At 36.4% G+C, this 13,678-nt stretch overlaps 1 protein-coding gene across 1 annotated transcript in view; it reads right to left on the bottom strand.

Annotated features, from left to right (window-relative positions):
• Window positions 1–4,920, bottom strand: part of LOC107581936 (clustered mitochondria protein homolog) — a 21,379-nt gene extending 16,459 nt beyond the window's left edge. Inside the window, exons 1-4 of the mRNA XM_016267628.1 lie at window positions 3,618–4,920; window positions 2,502–2,686; window positions 2,218–2,389; window positions 538–681 (exon numbers count right to left, since the gene is read on the bottom strand). Coding sequence (XP_016123114.1) covers window positions 538–681; window positions 2,218–2,389; window positions 2,502–2,686; window positions 3,618–4,911 — 1,795 coding nt within the window. The 5' untranslated portion in view covers window positions 4,912–4,920. The remainder of the gene's footprint in view (window positions 1–537; window positions 682–2,217; window positions 2,390–2,501; window positions 2,687–3,617) is intronic.
• Between the last annotated feature and the right edge of the window lie 8,758 nt (window positions 4,921–13,678).

The following is a 13,678-nucleotide window of genomic DNA, read 5'->3' as shown; positions in this document are numbered from 1 at the left end:
GCTGAACTTCAAGTCTTCTAAGCGTTTCAAAGAGTTCACTGAAGTCCTTCTTAAGGAGTTCTGACTGCTCTTTCCGAATATCATTCTTCCCCACATGGATGATGATTCGATTCGCAGTCTTGTGCTTCATTAGAATTTTCCGAAGTTCCTTGTTTACATCAGAAACGGTTGCTTGCAGAAGGCAATATGTTGTTGTATTTCTGCTACTGATGTTTCTGATAATAGAGTCACCCACTATCAGAGTCCTGGGCTCGGCTGCGCTCTGAGCTGAATGCCACTGTCTGCTCGACCTCGAGCACCTGTTAGTAGTGATGTTAGCTGCTGGCTGATCCAATCCATCTTTAATCACATTTGGGGATTCCTCACCCGCATTCATAATATTTTTATATTCGTATTCAAATATTACCCCAACAAGCTCCAATATTTTATAAACTCTGGTTATTCATGTATAGGTCTACTATATGGATCTACTGTATATGTTTATTTTAACCAAACTTTTACGCCTGGTATCTACTTATCCTAAGATTGGTATCTTACCTTCCAGACATTCTTCTGTGACACAACTGAGAAAGGATGGTGAGCTGCCCTCCACTCCATTATAGCCATCAGTAAGGTCCAGGCTCTTTAAAAGTTCTCTGATGTGGCGTAAATGGATACGCACTTCTCGAACAGTGTACGGCTCTTGGTCATATTTAAAGGGGGAGCAAGAACAGAAATTTGAGGCAGTTAATGGTGATAATTATATGTATGCCTAAAATTTTAGATTCAACCATTTTACTTTTAGGTGAAGTTTCCAGTAATAGCTTACTTGGTCAATTATGATGATGTGAATCTGATTTAGGGCCAAACTGTTAAGTTTGCACCAATGCAAACCCTCGTTTGGCATTAAAAAACTACTGCCAGAATTTAGTGATGAAAAGGTTTCGACAGTTATTTTTGTGGCTGACCAAGTGTATGTATGCATTTGTAGGAATTTCCCAAAATTTGTGGTCGGAGAGTATTTAAAGGGATAGTTCACCCAAAAATGAAAATTCTGACTTCATTTATTCACTCTCCACTTGTTGCAAACCTGTATGAATTGCTTTCTTCTGTTGAACACAAAAGAGGATATCTTGAAGAATGTTGGTAACCAAACAGTTGACGGTAGCCTATGAATTCCACAGTATTTTTCCATAATACAGAAGTCTATGGCTACCGTCAACTGTTTTACTAAAGTTTGCACTAGTCAATTTACTAGTATTTGCGGCATTATTTAAGAAATGCCACAAAGAAAACAAAAATACTGTCAAACTCAGAAAGCTCTCGGATTTCATCAAAAATATCTTAATTTGTGTTCCGAAGATGAACAAAGGTCTTACGGGTTTGGAACGACATGAGGGTGAGTAATTAATGGCAGAATTTTCATTTTTGGGTGCCTTTAACCCAAAAATTTGTCTGCTGAAAATGCCACAAAAAAAACAAAAATAATGTCAGACTCAGAAAGCTCTTGGATTTCATCAAAAATATCGTAATTTGTGTTCCGAAGATGAACAAAGGTCTTACGGGTTTGGAACGACATGAGGGTGAGTAATTAATGGCTATTTCCTATAATCATTTTTGGGTGCCTTTAACCCCCCCCGAAATGTCTTAACTCATTTTGCGCTTGACAAAACCATTACCAGTTGCTAATTTGCGCTGCTCTTGGTAAATTGCATTGGTCGTTATGAAAATTAGGGTGACCATACGTGCCATTTTCCCAGGACGCATCCTTGCCAGGATTTGTTTTGGCTTTGTTTTTTCATGCTTGCTGAAGATAATGATCGAAAAGTAGTTTGACCAATAACATGCAGGCATTGTACATAATGGACCAATCATGGTGTGTGTGAGAAGGTGGGATCTACAGTCAAAGGGATGCAACTATGCGTACATAGGATGTGTGTTCGACTTAAAAGCAGCGCGGCTCAGATCGATCAGTGTTTGACATCAAAGTACCTCAAGAGCATTTTGAAAGCATAAGGAACCGTCTGTATGGTATTTTGATGTCATACACCGATCGGTCTGCACACGCAAACAAAGCCAAAACCTAGATATTTTAGGCAATATAGAAATCCTGGCCAGGACGCGTCCTGGGAAAATGGCACGTATGGTCACCCTATGAAAATGAGTTGGCTGCATCTTATGCTAGTTTGCACTGTTTAGTAAATTTGGCCCTTAATCAGGTAAATTTCACGGCCTTACCTTCCACAACCCTCAGAATGGAGCCCTCCTGAAGATCTGGTATAGATCTAAGGTGGGTAAAGTTGTCAAGAGTTACTCCATTGAGCTGCAGGGAGAAGCAGGTACGACGACAGGTCTCCTCCCGGTCCATCAACACTTGCTTAATTTCCTGCACCATCGCTAAAGGTGACACCTTGAGCCCAATATAAACAGACAGATAGATAGATAAATATCAGCTATATTTATATCCACACATACAGTAGAAAGCAGCTTCGTTTGAATTCCTGTAAGTGACAAGCCTTTACCTGGAAGTCAGTGGGTTCTGTTGCAGGAGCCTGGATCTTCACTGTGAACCCTGTATCCTCAGATGGGTCCATGTCCGGAACAGCAGGAAGCTCTTGTCTTTTGCGATCGCCCTCAACTTGTTCTGTCAAGTTGTCTGCTGGGGTGTCTAGCACATGGCCACTGGACATGGTGTCAGGGCTGGGAGCTTGTATTTTGGAAAAGAGAAGAATACAAATCACAAGTAGATTACAAAAGAGTTACGAAAGGTTTGGGATGAACTAAGGCCTACCTTGAAACCTTCACAAATTTTTATCAGCACTACAATACAAATACCTAAAAGACCTGTTATATATTTGTTTAGATTTTATTATTATTTAGCCAATAATTATTTTCCTGTAATGGCTGACCAATAATAAAATGATATGCATTTCTAAAAACAACAACAAAATAATTAAAATATTAAACACTAAAATTAACTGTTTTAAATGCTGGCATAACAACACATATTGTACAGAATGAAAACTGAAATTGGCTAATGATTACATTGTTATTCAATTAATATTAATAAAGCAATAAGCCCGAAGAAGCCGTGGTTTACAGTGAATTTATAACAGCTAAGGTGCGTACACCGCCCCTTAGCTGTTATAAATTCACTGTAAACCACGGCTTCACGGGGCTTATTGCTTTTATAAAACGGTTATTCCATATACGTAGTAAGGTTTCACAAAATAAAACAGAGCAAATAAAGTGTAATGATATTAATAAAAACATTATTCTTCAGCCAAACAATGTAGAACCTCAGAAACGGTTGTGGTTCCAACAAAGTGGTTGCCGAGCAACACACAAATGTAAACAAAGGTGTATGTTTGTAGTGTAATTTACAACAGCTTCGAACTTGGCTCAGCCAATCAGGATCAAGGACCGGAACTATCCATTTTATAATATTCAATTAATTAATATTAATACTCAGTTAATTGAAAATGTTATTAAAGATTAACCTTAAGTGAGCTGTGAGCATTAAATAAGTCTTAATGTAAAAATGAGCATGCACAATTAAATATCCAATATTTCCAATACTGATAATTAAAAAAAAATTATATTGCTATATACTGTGCACCCCTACACAGAATACACACCTGAAATGTTAGGAGTGGCCAGGAACAGTTTATCAACCACAAAAAGTGTGAAGCGTTCAGTCTGATCCTTTCTTTGTTCTACCTGTGTCACAGCGAGGGTTGTCTGCTCAGAATCCTGCAGTGATAACCCTGTGCTCTGCTTTAGTGCTTCCAGGTCCCACTGCATCTGGTCTACTTCCTTCTTTTTCCACATCAAATCCTGGTCCATCTGTGACAGGCTTTGCTCAATCTCCCCTAACTCATGCTCCATCAGCCCAGAGCTCATGTCAGTAATGTCTGGTTGCTCTACATGAGAAATGTTCTTCTCCATACAAAGAAGAAGCTCTGCAGTTGTAGTAGCATTCTCATTAGCATGCTCTCTCTTTATAATTTCCATCTCTAGTGTCTCATACTTCTGTGCATTTTTCTCTGGGTCTGGTCTTCGCGAGTCTTCAAAGTCATCTGGCTGTGCTAGGAGTTCCAAGGTTTGTGCTTCCCTTTGCGTCTCCTGAAGCAAAGGACATTCACTTGTAATGCCATACGCAGGTTGCATCTTCATCGCATCAAGAGGTGTTTGTGCTGCACTGTTTGGTTCACTCAGTAGTTTCTTGACCTGTTTCTTTTCGGTGTGTTTTACATTTACTCTTAATTGCTCCTTAGGTTCTTCACGTTCAATGAACTGCTCTGTTTGAGTCCAGCCGTCTTCTCTCTGACTGACGTCAATGTCACTTTGTGAGGCATCCAGTGAAGATGCAGCAAGCACAGGAATGCTAACATGACCAGAAAATGAATTTCGACTTACCGTAATATCTGCAAATAGTCCCATCCCATGAGATTTACAAGTGTCTGCTTCCAGTCCATGAGTGCATATTCGGTTTTGAGCAGCAGGTATCTGGTACAGGGACGACAGAAGGGGCCATTCATCCTCTGCGGAGTATAATTGATTTATGCCTGTAATGTTTGTGCTTGGCGGCCCCACCAGCTCTCTATTTCTCTCTCCTCCATTTCGTAGATTGCTTTCATAAACTCCTTCGTCCCTTCTGACATCTTGTGCTTCCCCCCTCGTTGCCAACAAGAGCTCCAAAGGCTGAATCGAGTCCCCTCTGACGCGAAGGTTGCTGCTAAGTATGATGTCTGGGAACAGGAGATGATCTTGGTCCAGAACAGGAGAGGCCAGTAGGTCAGCTGAGCTTCTTGAAGGAGAAAGACTTTCTATATCACTATTCTCCCGGGATAGCAGCAGAGACTGTTCCTCAACTCCCTTGGCATTAACAAACTCGGACACCTTACGGCAACAGTAAAGTATGTTCCCCATATTGTCCGTTTGTTTTCACAAGAGCAAAAGATCTGTAATTTTCTTTTAGCCCAAGAAGCTGTGAGTCAGCTAATAAGAGCTCATTTGGTTTTAAAATGACCTTGGCTGCTAGAAAAAGCTTGCTTTGTTGGTAAATCTTTAAGACAAGCCTGAGAGACAGTTGACATACCCAATTACCAAGTCTGGCATCTGGCAACTCTGCAATAGCTTAAACATGTTCTAGACAGCAAATACAGTAAAGACATTCAATTTTTTTGCATGCCAGAAATTACCGAAAGGATGATTTATGCATAGATGAATTGACTGACTGGGTGATAGTATCTCCTATACATTTTTTGTACCTAAAAAAAGTTAACAGCAGAAGATCAGAAACATTGCATGGATTAAAATAAAATGGCTGATTTAAAAATACACTTTTTTTTTTACTATGTAACTGAAACTAATGGATTAATAAGTAATATTAAACATGCAAGCATCTTCTCACAGTTATATTCCTTCATAAATGTGCCTGCTGTCCATCTGCCCCATAAATCTCTATAGAATCACAGGTAAGCAGAATAGCTTGTCCCACGCAGAGGTGTCCCTCTCTCCATAAAACGCAACACAATTCTATAGTGTCTTTTCCTCTGCCCTTCATCCTGTGTCTCATGAACCCCTCCATCTCCCCCCACACATTTTCTATTCCCGGAAGGAGGCGTCGCGGTGGAGTTCCCCGCATCTCATTCCTCTTCCAGAGAAATCGCTACTCATTTCTTCAGTTTCACTGAACAAAAAAGCACATGACATGCCTTCTTGAATCCATGCCAGATCACACATTCGTTCAGGAGTCTTCTATAGGATCTGCACGCTTGTGGAGTGCATTGCTCGGTGATGCAGCTCTCTGCTGTCCGCTCTGAATCCGCTGCTGGCTCGAGCGGTCGCTATGACATAGTGCTGCAGCACCGGCGGAATGTGCAGGACCTGCACATTATTTTTATCTTGTATTTTAAAGTATTTTATCTTAATATGCTCCAGGTCGTTAAGCTCGTTCGTTAGGTGACTGATATTGCAGTATTTTGAATTATACACAAGAAATATAGTTGAATTGTGCTTTAATGTCTATATAAAACATACAAAATAGAGAAGCGGCCATAGGTTTAGCGGGTTTTAGTTAGAATGTTTGTCACTTTTTATATTTTATATTATATATTATATATATACTATATTATACCATATTATATTATACCATGTTTCTTTAAAAGAAACAATATTACTAAACTACCGGTATATAAAATACTATCAGGCAATATCACAGTCAGTCTTTCATAGCCTACTAAGGCCCTCCTTCCACCCAGTGCTATAACATCACACAGGTTGAGTTTGATACATTTTTTTAATTTAGAGTAGGCTAATTATGTTTATACAATCTAACCTTGATGTGTCAATTCTGTAAAACCTGTAAACATGTTTGGGAATTTTATATAATGGCCAATTGTAAGTATTTCTTTTCCTGTTATCTGTTTAGTAACCAAATTCACTAAATTCTTCAAATCTTAAAGGGGTCCTATTATGCTCTTTTACAAAGTCTTGATTTTGTTTTGGGGGTGTACTAGAACAGGCTCTCATACTAGTTATTCGAAAAACACATAATTTTTCACATATTTTACATTATTACAACACCTCTTTCCCCAGTCAGGCATGAACGGCTCGAACAGTTCCTGTATCAAATGAAGGCCCGCCTTCTGAAATGCGATTTAAACCCAGATGATTGTAACCACTCTAAGATCGTCTGCCTTGGGAAAGCTAGCGTGTCTCTCCGACCAGTGTTGGGCAAGTTACTTCCAAAATGTAATACATTATATATTACTAGTTACTAAAGTAATTAGTTACATTACAATATTACTGTCTCTGAATTGTAATGCGTTACATTACTTTTGAGTTACTTTCACCAAAATATCCACAGAAGTATTATAAAATGCCAAAATGTAGTTTATTGCTGCTCATTCTACACCCAGTGGAGGGTAATGTGGTAGGTCTACATTAATGTTGCGTTGTAGTTTAGGTTAAACACAGATAAGTACAAACCGCATTATTACATTCATAATAATAATAAATAACACCAGTAAATAAAGCGAAATGTTATAATGTACAAACAATAAACACAATACCTAGCCTATAGGCTATTTTGAACGATTTCATCCTAATGATGTACACTTATTTATGGTGTCACTTACATTAACATTAAAAAAATAAACATAAAAAAAGCCTAATATGTGGCCTATAAACGATTGATATTATGGGGGCGGGGTCAAGCAACACAAGCAAGCAACACGCAAACTGTGCAAGAGTTAAGCCCAGTTCACACCAAGAACATAACTATAAAGATAACAATATTAGCGTCCACACCAGCGAACCATATCGTCTGTTTATTCGAAGCGCAGGCGCGTCTGCCGCTTTAAATTCTTGAGCTTGTTAGGCAGGATAGATTCTGATTGGCTGTCAGTGTTTTATCGTTCATCAGCTGGAAAAAAATCGTTTTGAAAGGGATCACAACGATATCGTTCCTCTGTATTGTTATCGTTATAGTTGTGGTGTGAACTATGCTATTGTTTAATATTGAGAACGATTTTTAGAACTATATCGTTATCGTTATAACGCTGCATTAACGGCGCATATTCTCTGAGACAACAATAGACAAAATTACTTCAATATAGGCTGATGCTGGTATATATCTGTCTTAAATTATTCCCTTAATATTTCTCTTGTGGCCCGCATAGTGAAAAATATGAGAAGAAACCTATTTCGCGTTAAACAGGTTGTTTTTGAAAATCTGTGCACGAAATAAAGCTGCTCTTAATTTTCATCGATGACTGCAGTGTTAATAATTTTAATTATAGGCCTATAATTCAATTGTATAAATTAATAGACCTGTTTAAAAAAAAACTTTAAAGCGCTGTGAGGATAATTAAAATTTAGGCTCTTAGCTTATGCTACTCCTCATTGAGAATGTTTTTTTTAAACAGGTCTATTAATTTATACAATTGAATTATAGGCCTATAATTAAAATGATTAACAATGTCATATAGACTATGATTTAACAAAAACAGATTTTGTTATTTTTAGTTAAACTTAGTTCGTCCGCCTCCTTTTTTCTCTTCTCCGACCCGCAGCTCTCTCCGATAGCTTACTGTTAGTGGCACCAGTCCAGGTTTTACTCGTGCTATTTCTCCATGTCCAGAGTTTGGTGTTGCACATATTGCTATGCATTCTTATCCTTTTCTCCGATAAACTGAAAATAACAGTAGTGTGTCCATCTCACAAATGTAGAATCCGTCTCTGCAGTCGTCTCAACCATCTAATTCCAGCAACAGAAGATAGACAAACTATTTTACCCGCGGAATTTTTTCTCTGGTGCTGTTTTGCCGTGTTAGTAATATGTTGTTGTAACTTGCCTTACTGAGATTACCCAAATTTTATTAGTAATGTGTTATATTACTGCGTTACAGCAAAACGTAATATACTACTGTTATATTATTACTTTTGTAATGCGTTACTCCCAACACTGTCTCCGATGAAATCAAAATTGAAAATTCTTATTTTTTTAATGGAATACAGTGTTTATTATAATTTATCCGTGCACTTCATTATTTCTTTTTTATTCATGTGCCTCATCTTTAATCAAAAACGTTAACCTCCCCTCCTGTTACAGCAAAACGTAATATACTACTATTATATTATTACTTTTGTAATGCGTTACTCCCAACACTGTCTCCGACATGGTGATAACACTAGTTGCCTTCTCTAGTGCAGCTCAACCAGGTCACATTCGTCGATCTTTGTGATATCACAAATCCCGGAAAATATGCGTTGTAGTCCAAACGAGTCGTTCGTTGTAGTTTTTGAAAAGTGATTTCTGTTAAATAAAATATCTCCTTTTGAAGTGGACATAATTTTGCAGATCTTTTTTATGCCCAAACAGCAACATTACAGACTAACTAAAGCATTATAGGACCCCTTTAAGTCAAGAATTAAGACTGAGGTTTCTGTAATACAGCCCGATAAAAAGCAAAATGGCTGCTGCATTTGATACACGTATGAATGTAATACATTTTTGGTAAATAATTTGGTCGGGTAAGTTTTAGAACTTCTATTATTAATTATGAAACATTGGTTTAGAACAGACATTTTTGTTTTTATTAATTTTAAAAGATATTTCGCTTTTGCCATGATCAGAACATTTTAGAAGTTTCTTTAACATTTTTTTTTTAATTCTAGTGCTTTCTGGAACATTCCAGATCATTTTGGGACCAGTCATAAAAGACAAAAAGCATCCAACGTACACTTCTGACGTTTTGGATTCATTTTTGGTAACTGTTTGCTAATTTGTTATCTCAGTATTATGCATGTACCATGTAATGTTTATGCATGAGTAATAACAGATTAGCTTGTACAAGTTGTCAACACACACACACACACACACACACACATATGAACACTGCTAATGATCCACAGAAAGTAATGTGATTTTCATATTCAGCATGTCAAACTTCATAAAGAAACAAAAGTGAAACAAAACTTTTATAAAAATTCATTGGTTCATTGAAATTCAAGATTCATTGCTACATTTATACTGTGTATTTATTTTGTTCATTTTCAGTTTTGTAGCCTTTTTTGTCCTAATCCTAAAAAATCAGTGAACATACTTTCAGGGAACTTTATAATTATAATAAATATGTAAATAAACAGAACAAGAACAACAAATACAATTTTTGTAGTATTTAATAACTAAACCATGTTTCACTTCATATATATTCAATACATCATAAAGCTCTTTTCCAATAGAGACAGAGAGACCTAAAACAATATAATACACCTGTTTGCCTGCATCTGCCCTCCCTGTTCTTCTAAAGTATGTCTAATGTGATAAGAATAATTCACTTCATTGGCATAAATGATGACTGCATGGAAAGTGAAAACTCTGGATTCAACAATGAAGACACATTTCAAAAAGGGACATAACTATGTAGGTTTCTGGTGCTTTGTGACTCAGAGTTACTCTGTAACTTTCCTTACAACTTTGAATCATTCAAGCCAGGAAGTTTCTAGAATGCAACAATCAGGTTCTGGAAGTCAAAATCCCATTCACTTTCTCCATAGGGCAATGGATTTTCAACAATAACATAAAAACCTTTAAAGACAGACCTACTTTAAGCTATGAGGTTGCTAATCGATGGTATATGCTTTTGTTGAAGCCACCAGCCCACATTATTTAAACTAATTTTATAATTATAATTTCAGATTTCCAGAATTCCTGGTGAAAAACTACATTACCCATGAGTCAACATTTAGAGAATCAGAGTCCACCAATCAGAGAATTGCGACAAGCCCACTCCCAAGTAGTACTGAGAATGATGCAGAATGAGTTTTCCACATAATTTAACATTTTGATTATGACATTTGCAATGCCTCATGAGAATACATTTCTTTCACTTTTGTATTATTGTGTTTATCTGATTTTCAAACACTTTCTTTGCTTAAAATCAAATTTCGCAATGTTTGTGATTGACCTCAAAGTTGGTTGGTTTGGCTCATGGCTTATTATATCTCTTAAAAAAGACTTTTTAAAGGTGCAGTATGTGATATTGACAGCTAGCAGTTGACATGGGTACTGCGGTCCAAATTCAAAAGATTGCAGGTTGCCAGATTGAGGACACGAAACAGGAATGAGCACAATTGATAATGGAGGGAAACAAGGCTTACACTGTAAATTGATGAGTTGACTTATCTATGTTTTAATAAGCCTCTGTTCATAGAGCTTGGATGCCAAGGCTTTTTAGGTCGGGTAGAATCTCCGACCTCTGACCCAGTTTGTTTGCTCGCTTCCATGGCTGCAATACTGCTAAGTTTTCCGCTAACTGGCAACCCAGTGTGTCTAAATACTATTGGGTAAATTAGCAGTGGGCGGAATCACACAGACCAAAATAAAAACAGACATGCTGACACGGAACACACATTTCAAAGCAGAATAACTGGCTGTAGCTTTTTTTTTTTTTTTTTTTGGAGGAACAAGTATGTGAACTTAGCGTGGTGGAGGACAGAGGAGCCTCTTAAAGAAGAAGTTACAGGTCTGTGAGAGCCAGAAATCTTGCTTGTTTGTAGGTGACCAAATACTTATTTTACCGAGGAATTTACCAATTAATTCTTTAAAAATCCTACAATGTGATTTTCTGGAGCTTTTTCCTCATTTTGTCTCTCATAGTTGAGGTATACCTATGATGAAAATTACAGGCCTCTCTCATCTTTTTAAGTGGGAGAACTTGCACAATTTGTGGCTGACTAAATACTTTTTTGCCCCACTGTATATATATATGTGTGTGTGTGTGTGTGTGTGTGTGTGTGGTGGCGAGTCAAAAACCTCATGAATAACTTTCACAAAACATGCAAACAGTTCCTGATCATCATCAATAAAGCTTCACACTGACCATCATAAGAACCAAAGGAATGTAAACTCATATCCAAGATTGAATAAAAAGGCCAGTTCATCAAAATTCTGTAATTATTTTGTCTTGTGAAATGTTATGTTATGTCAGATAGCAGGACTTAATAAAACAAAAAGGTTTTTGTTACAGTACCACTTAAGGGAATTTGCGAGGGGAATAATGCAACCTTTTGCACCCAACTGTATAGCATAGACTCTCAATGTTGTAGTCAGAGAGTTTCAAAATAATTTTCATACAGGCCATATTTTATACAGGCAGTAAAACAAATGTTAATGACAACATTTTGCTAGCATTTAAAGAAAGGTATATTTTATTAGGCTATATAGCAGTTATCGCTGTAATTTTTATTATAATATTTTGCCTAAATTGTTTAAATGTGTATACAGATGTTATAAAATATTAAGAGACATAGACAATAAGTTATTTTTGGATAGCAGAATAAGTTGCCTTTTTAGCTGATCCAGGATGTCTTACCTCAAAATGACATGCTTTTAAGATATTTTATGGTTAAAGTGCATAGCTGCAGCTTGATGTTTACAAGCTTAAGCATTTTTGATTTAATCATTTTTCATTTTCAGTCATCCAGCAGCCCTAAGTAAGTTTAATTCTGCCCTCTAGTGGGACATTGACATATTTGTCAAAGTAAAAAATTTTTGAAAAGCTAAACTTGTGCATGTTCCAGTTTGGTCAACAAAAGCTTTGATGTCTGAAGACAAAATCGGGAGAACAGTTACATTGACGCATGTAGCATAAGCACAGATAAAGAGCAAACGGCCTGAAAAAAATGATGGCTTCTCATGATCATCATTAGAACTGACTACAGAAAGGTCAAAGACCTTGATTAGGGTTTATTTCAATCTGGCACCATGAATCTGGTGTTGTGCCTGATTTTTGTGACAAATTAAAAACATGTTTGTTTTTATGTAATATTTTACTGAATATTTATGTTTTTTCATTATCTATAGACCACTATTTAGCTTTATGTAACTCAAATGATTCTGTGTCTGCACAACCGTTTTAAACAAAACAACTAAAACTACAAAAAAAATGAAATACTGTGTCAACTGGAGAATACAAAAAGTTGCTTAATAGGAAAACCTGAAATCCTGAAATGATTACATTCGAACTTTTTTTTTATCCATTGTAGAATGGCAAAGAGATCACAAAAATAGATGGAAAATGATGGTTTATGCAACTGTAGATTTATTTGCATTTTATTTCATATTTTGTTTAGATTCATATACATGTTGATTCTTAATGCAAAGAGAAATTCTATTTAAAATATAACTTTTTCTGACAGACTGCCTTGTGCTTTGAGTTATATTTTTGTCTGACTTCTTTTGGGTGCTGATCAGACAAGTTTTCCAAGTAGTTACATTGTGATGCTTATTTGCTTTTGCTGTCTTTTTATTAGTTTTATTTCACTGTCTTTTCACCTAAACTCATTTAAGAATCAGTTTGCTATTTAAAGAGTCAGCAATCAAATTTTGGTAACAAAACATCGATGCTTTTTGCCAGTTGTTTTCCCTTTTTTCTGTTCTTTTACTTGGTGCTCCTTTGGTTAGTTTCTGGATGGTTCACAATGGTTTCTGCACCCTCATCAGAACCATCTAGAAATGAACGAAATGTCCTTAAGTTGCCCTCTCTGCATAACTAAATCAAAAATACTAAGTTTAAACAAACATTGGTCCACTTGATTTATCCAACTAGTGAACAAGACGCCTTTCAGAAGAACAAATACAGAAACAAGAATATGAAAATAAAAAGGTTATTTAAAAAAAAATGAAAAAATTTAAGAATAAAAAAAAAAAAACTACAAATGTAGAAAATGCATTCAGTCTTAAATCAATTACATTTACCGTTATAAAAACGAAGATGCTTTATTCTTGCAATATATAAAAAATTTTTTTGAGATGGTAACAATTTATTAAATTATTAAATGCACTACCTCCATGTACGTTCAAAACTGTGGGATAAGTAATATTTGTAATGTTTTTTTTAGAAGTCTCTTCAGTGCTCATCAAGGCATTTATTTGATCAAAAATACAGTAAAAACAGTAATTGTCACGAATTCAGTCCATGGACTTCTGTTTATTCACCACCAGAGGTCACCCTTTCCATTTCATTGACTCTCGCACTACACAAACTGTTGCATAGCACCCCGGACTACATTTCCAATCATTCTTTGCACTCATTGCACACAGCTGTTTCTAATTACCTCATTCACTATATAACACCCACTCTAACCACATTTCGCTGCTGAGTATTGTTTAGCCTGCACCCCTTTC

Source organism: Sinocyclocheilus grahami, unplaced genomic scaffold, assembly GCF_001515645.1.
Source record: "Sinocyclocheilus grahami isolate Dianchi unplaced genomic scaffold, SAMN03320097.WGS_v1.1 scaffold39.1, whole genome shotgun sequence".
NCBI lineage: Eukaryota > Metazoa > Chordata > Actinopteri > Cypriniformes > Cyprinidae > Sinocyclocheilus > Sinocyclocheilus grahami.
Note: the sequence above shows the minus strand (reverse complement) of the source record. Positions and strands in the feature narration are given on the sequence as shown.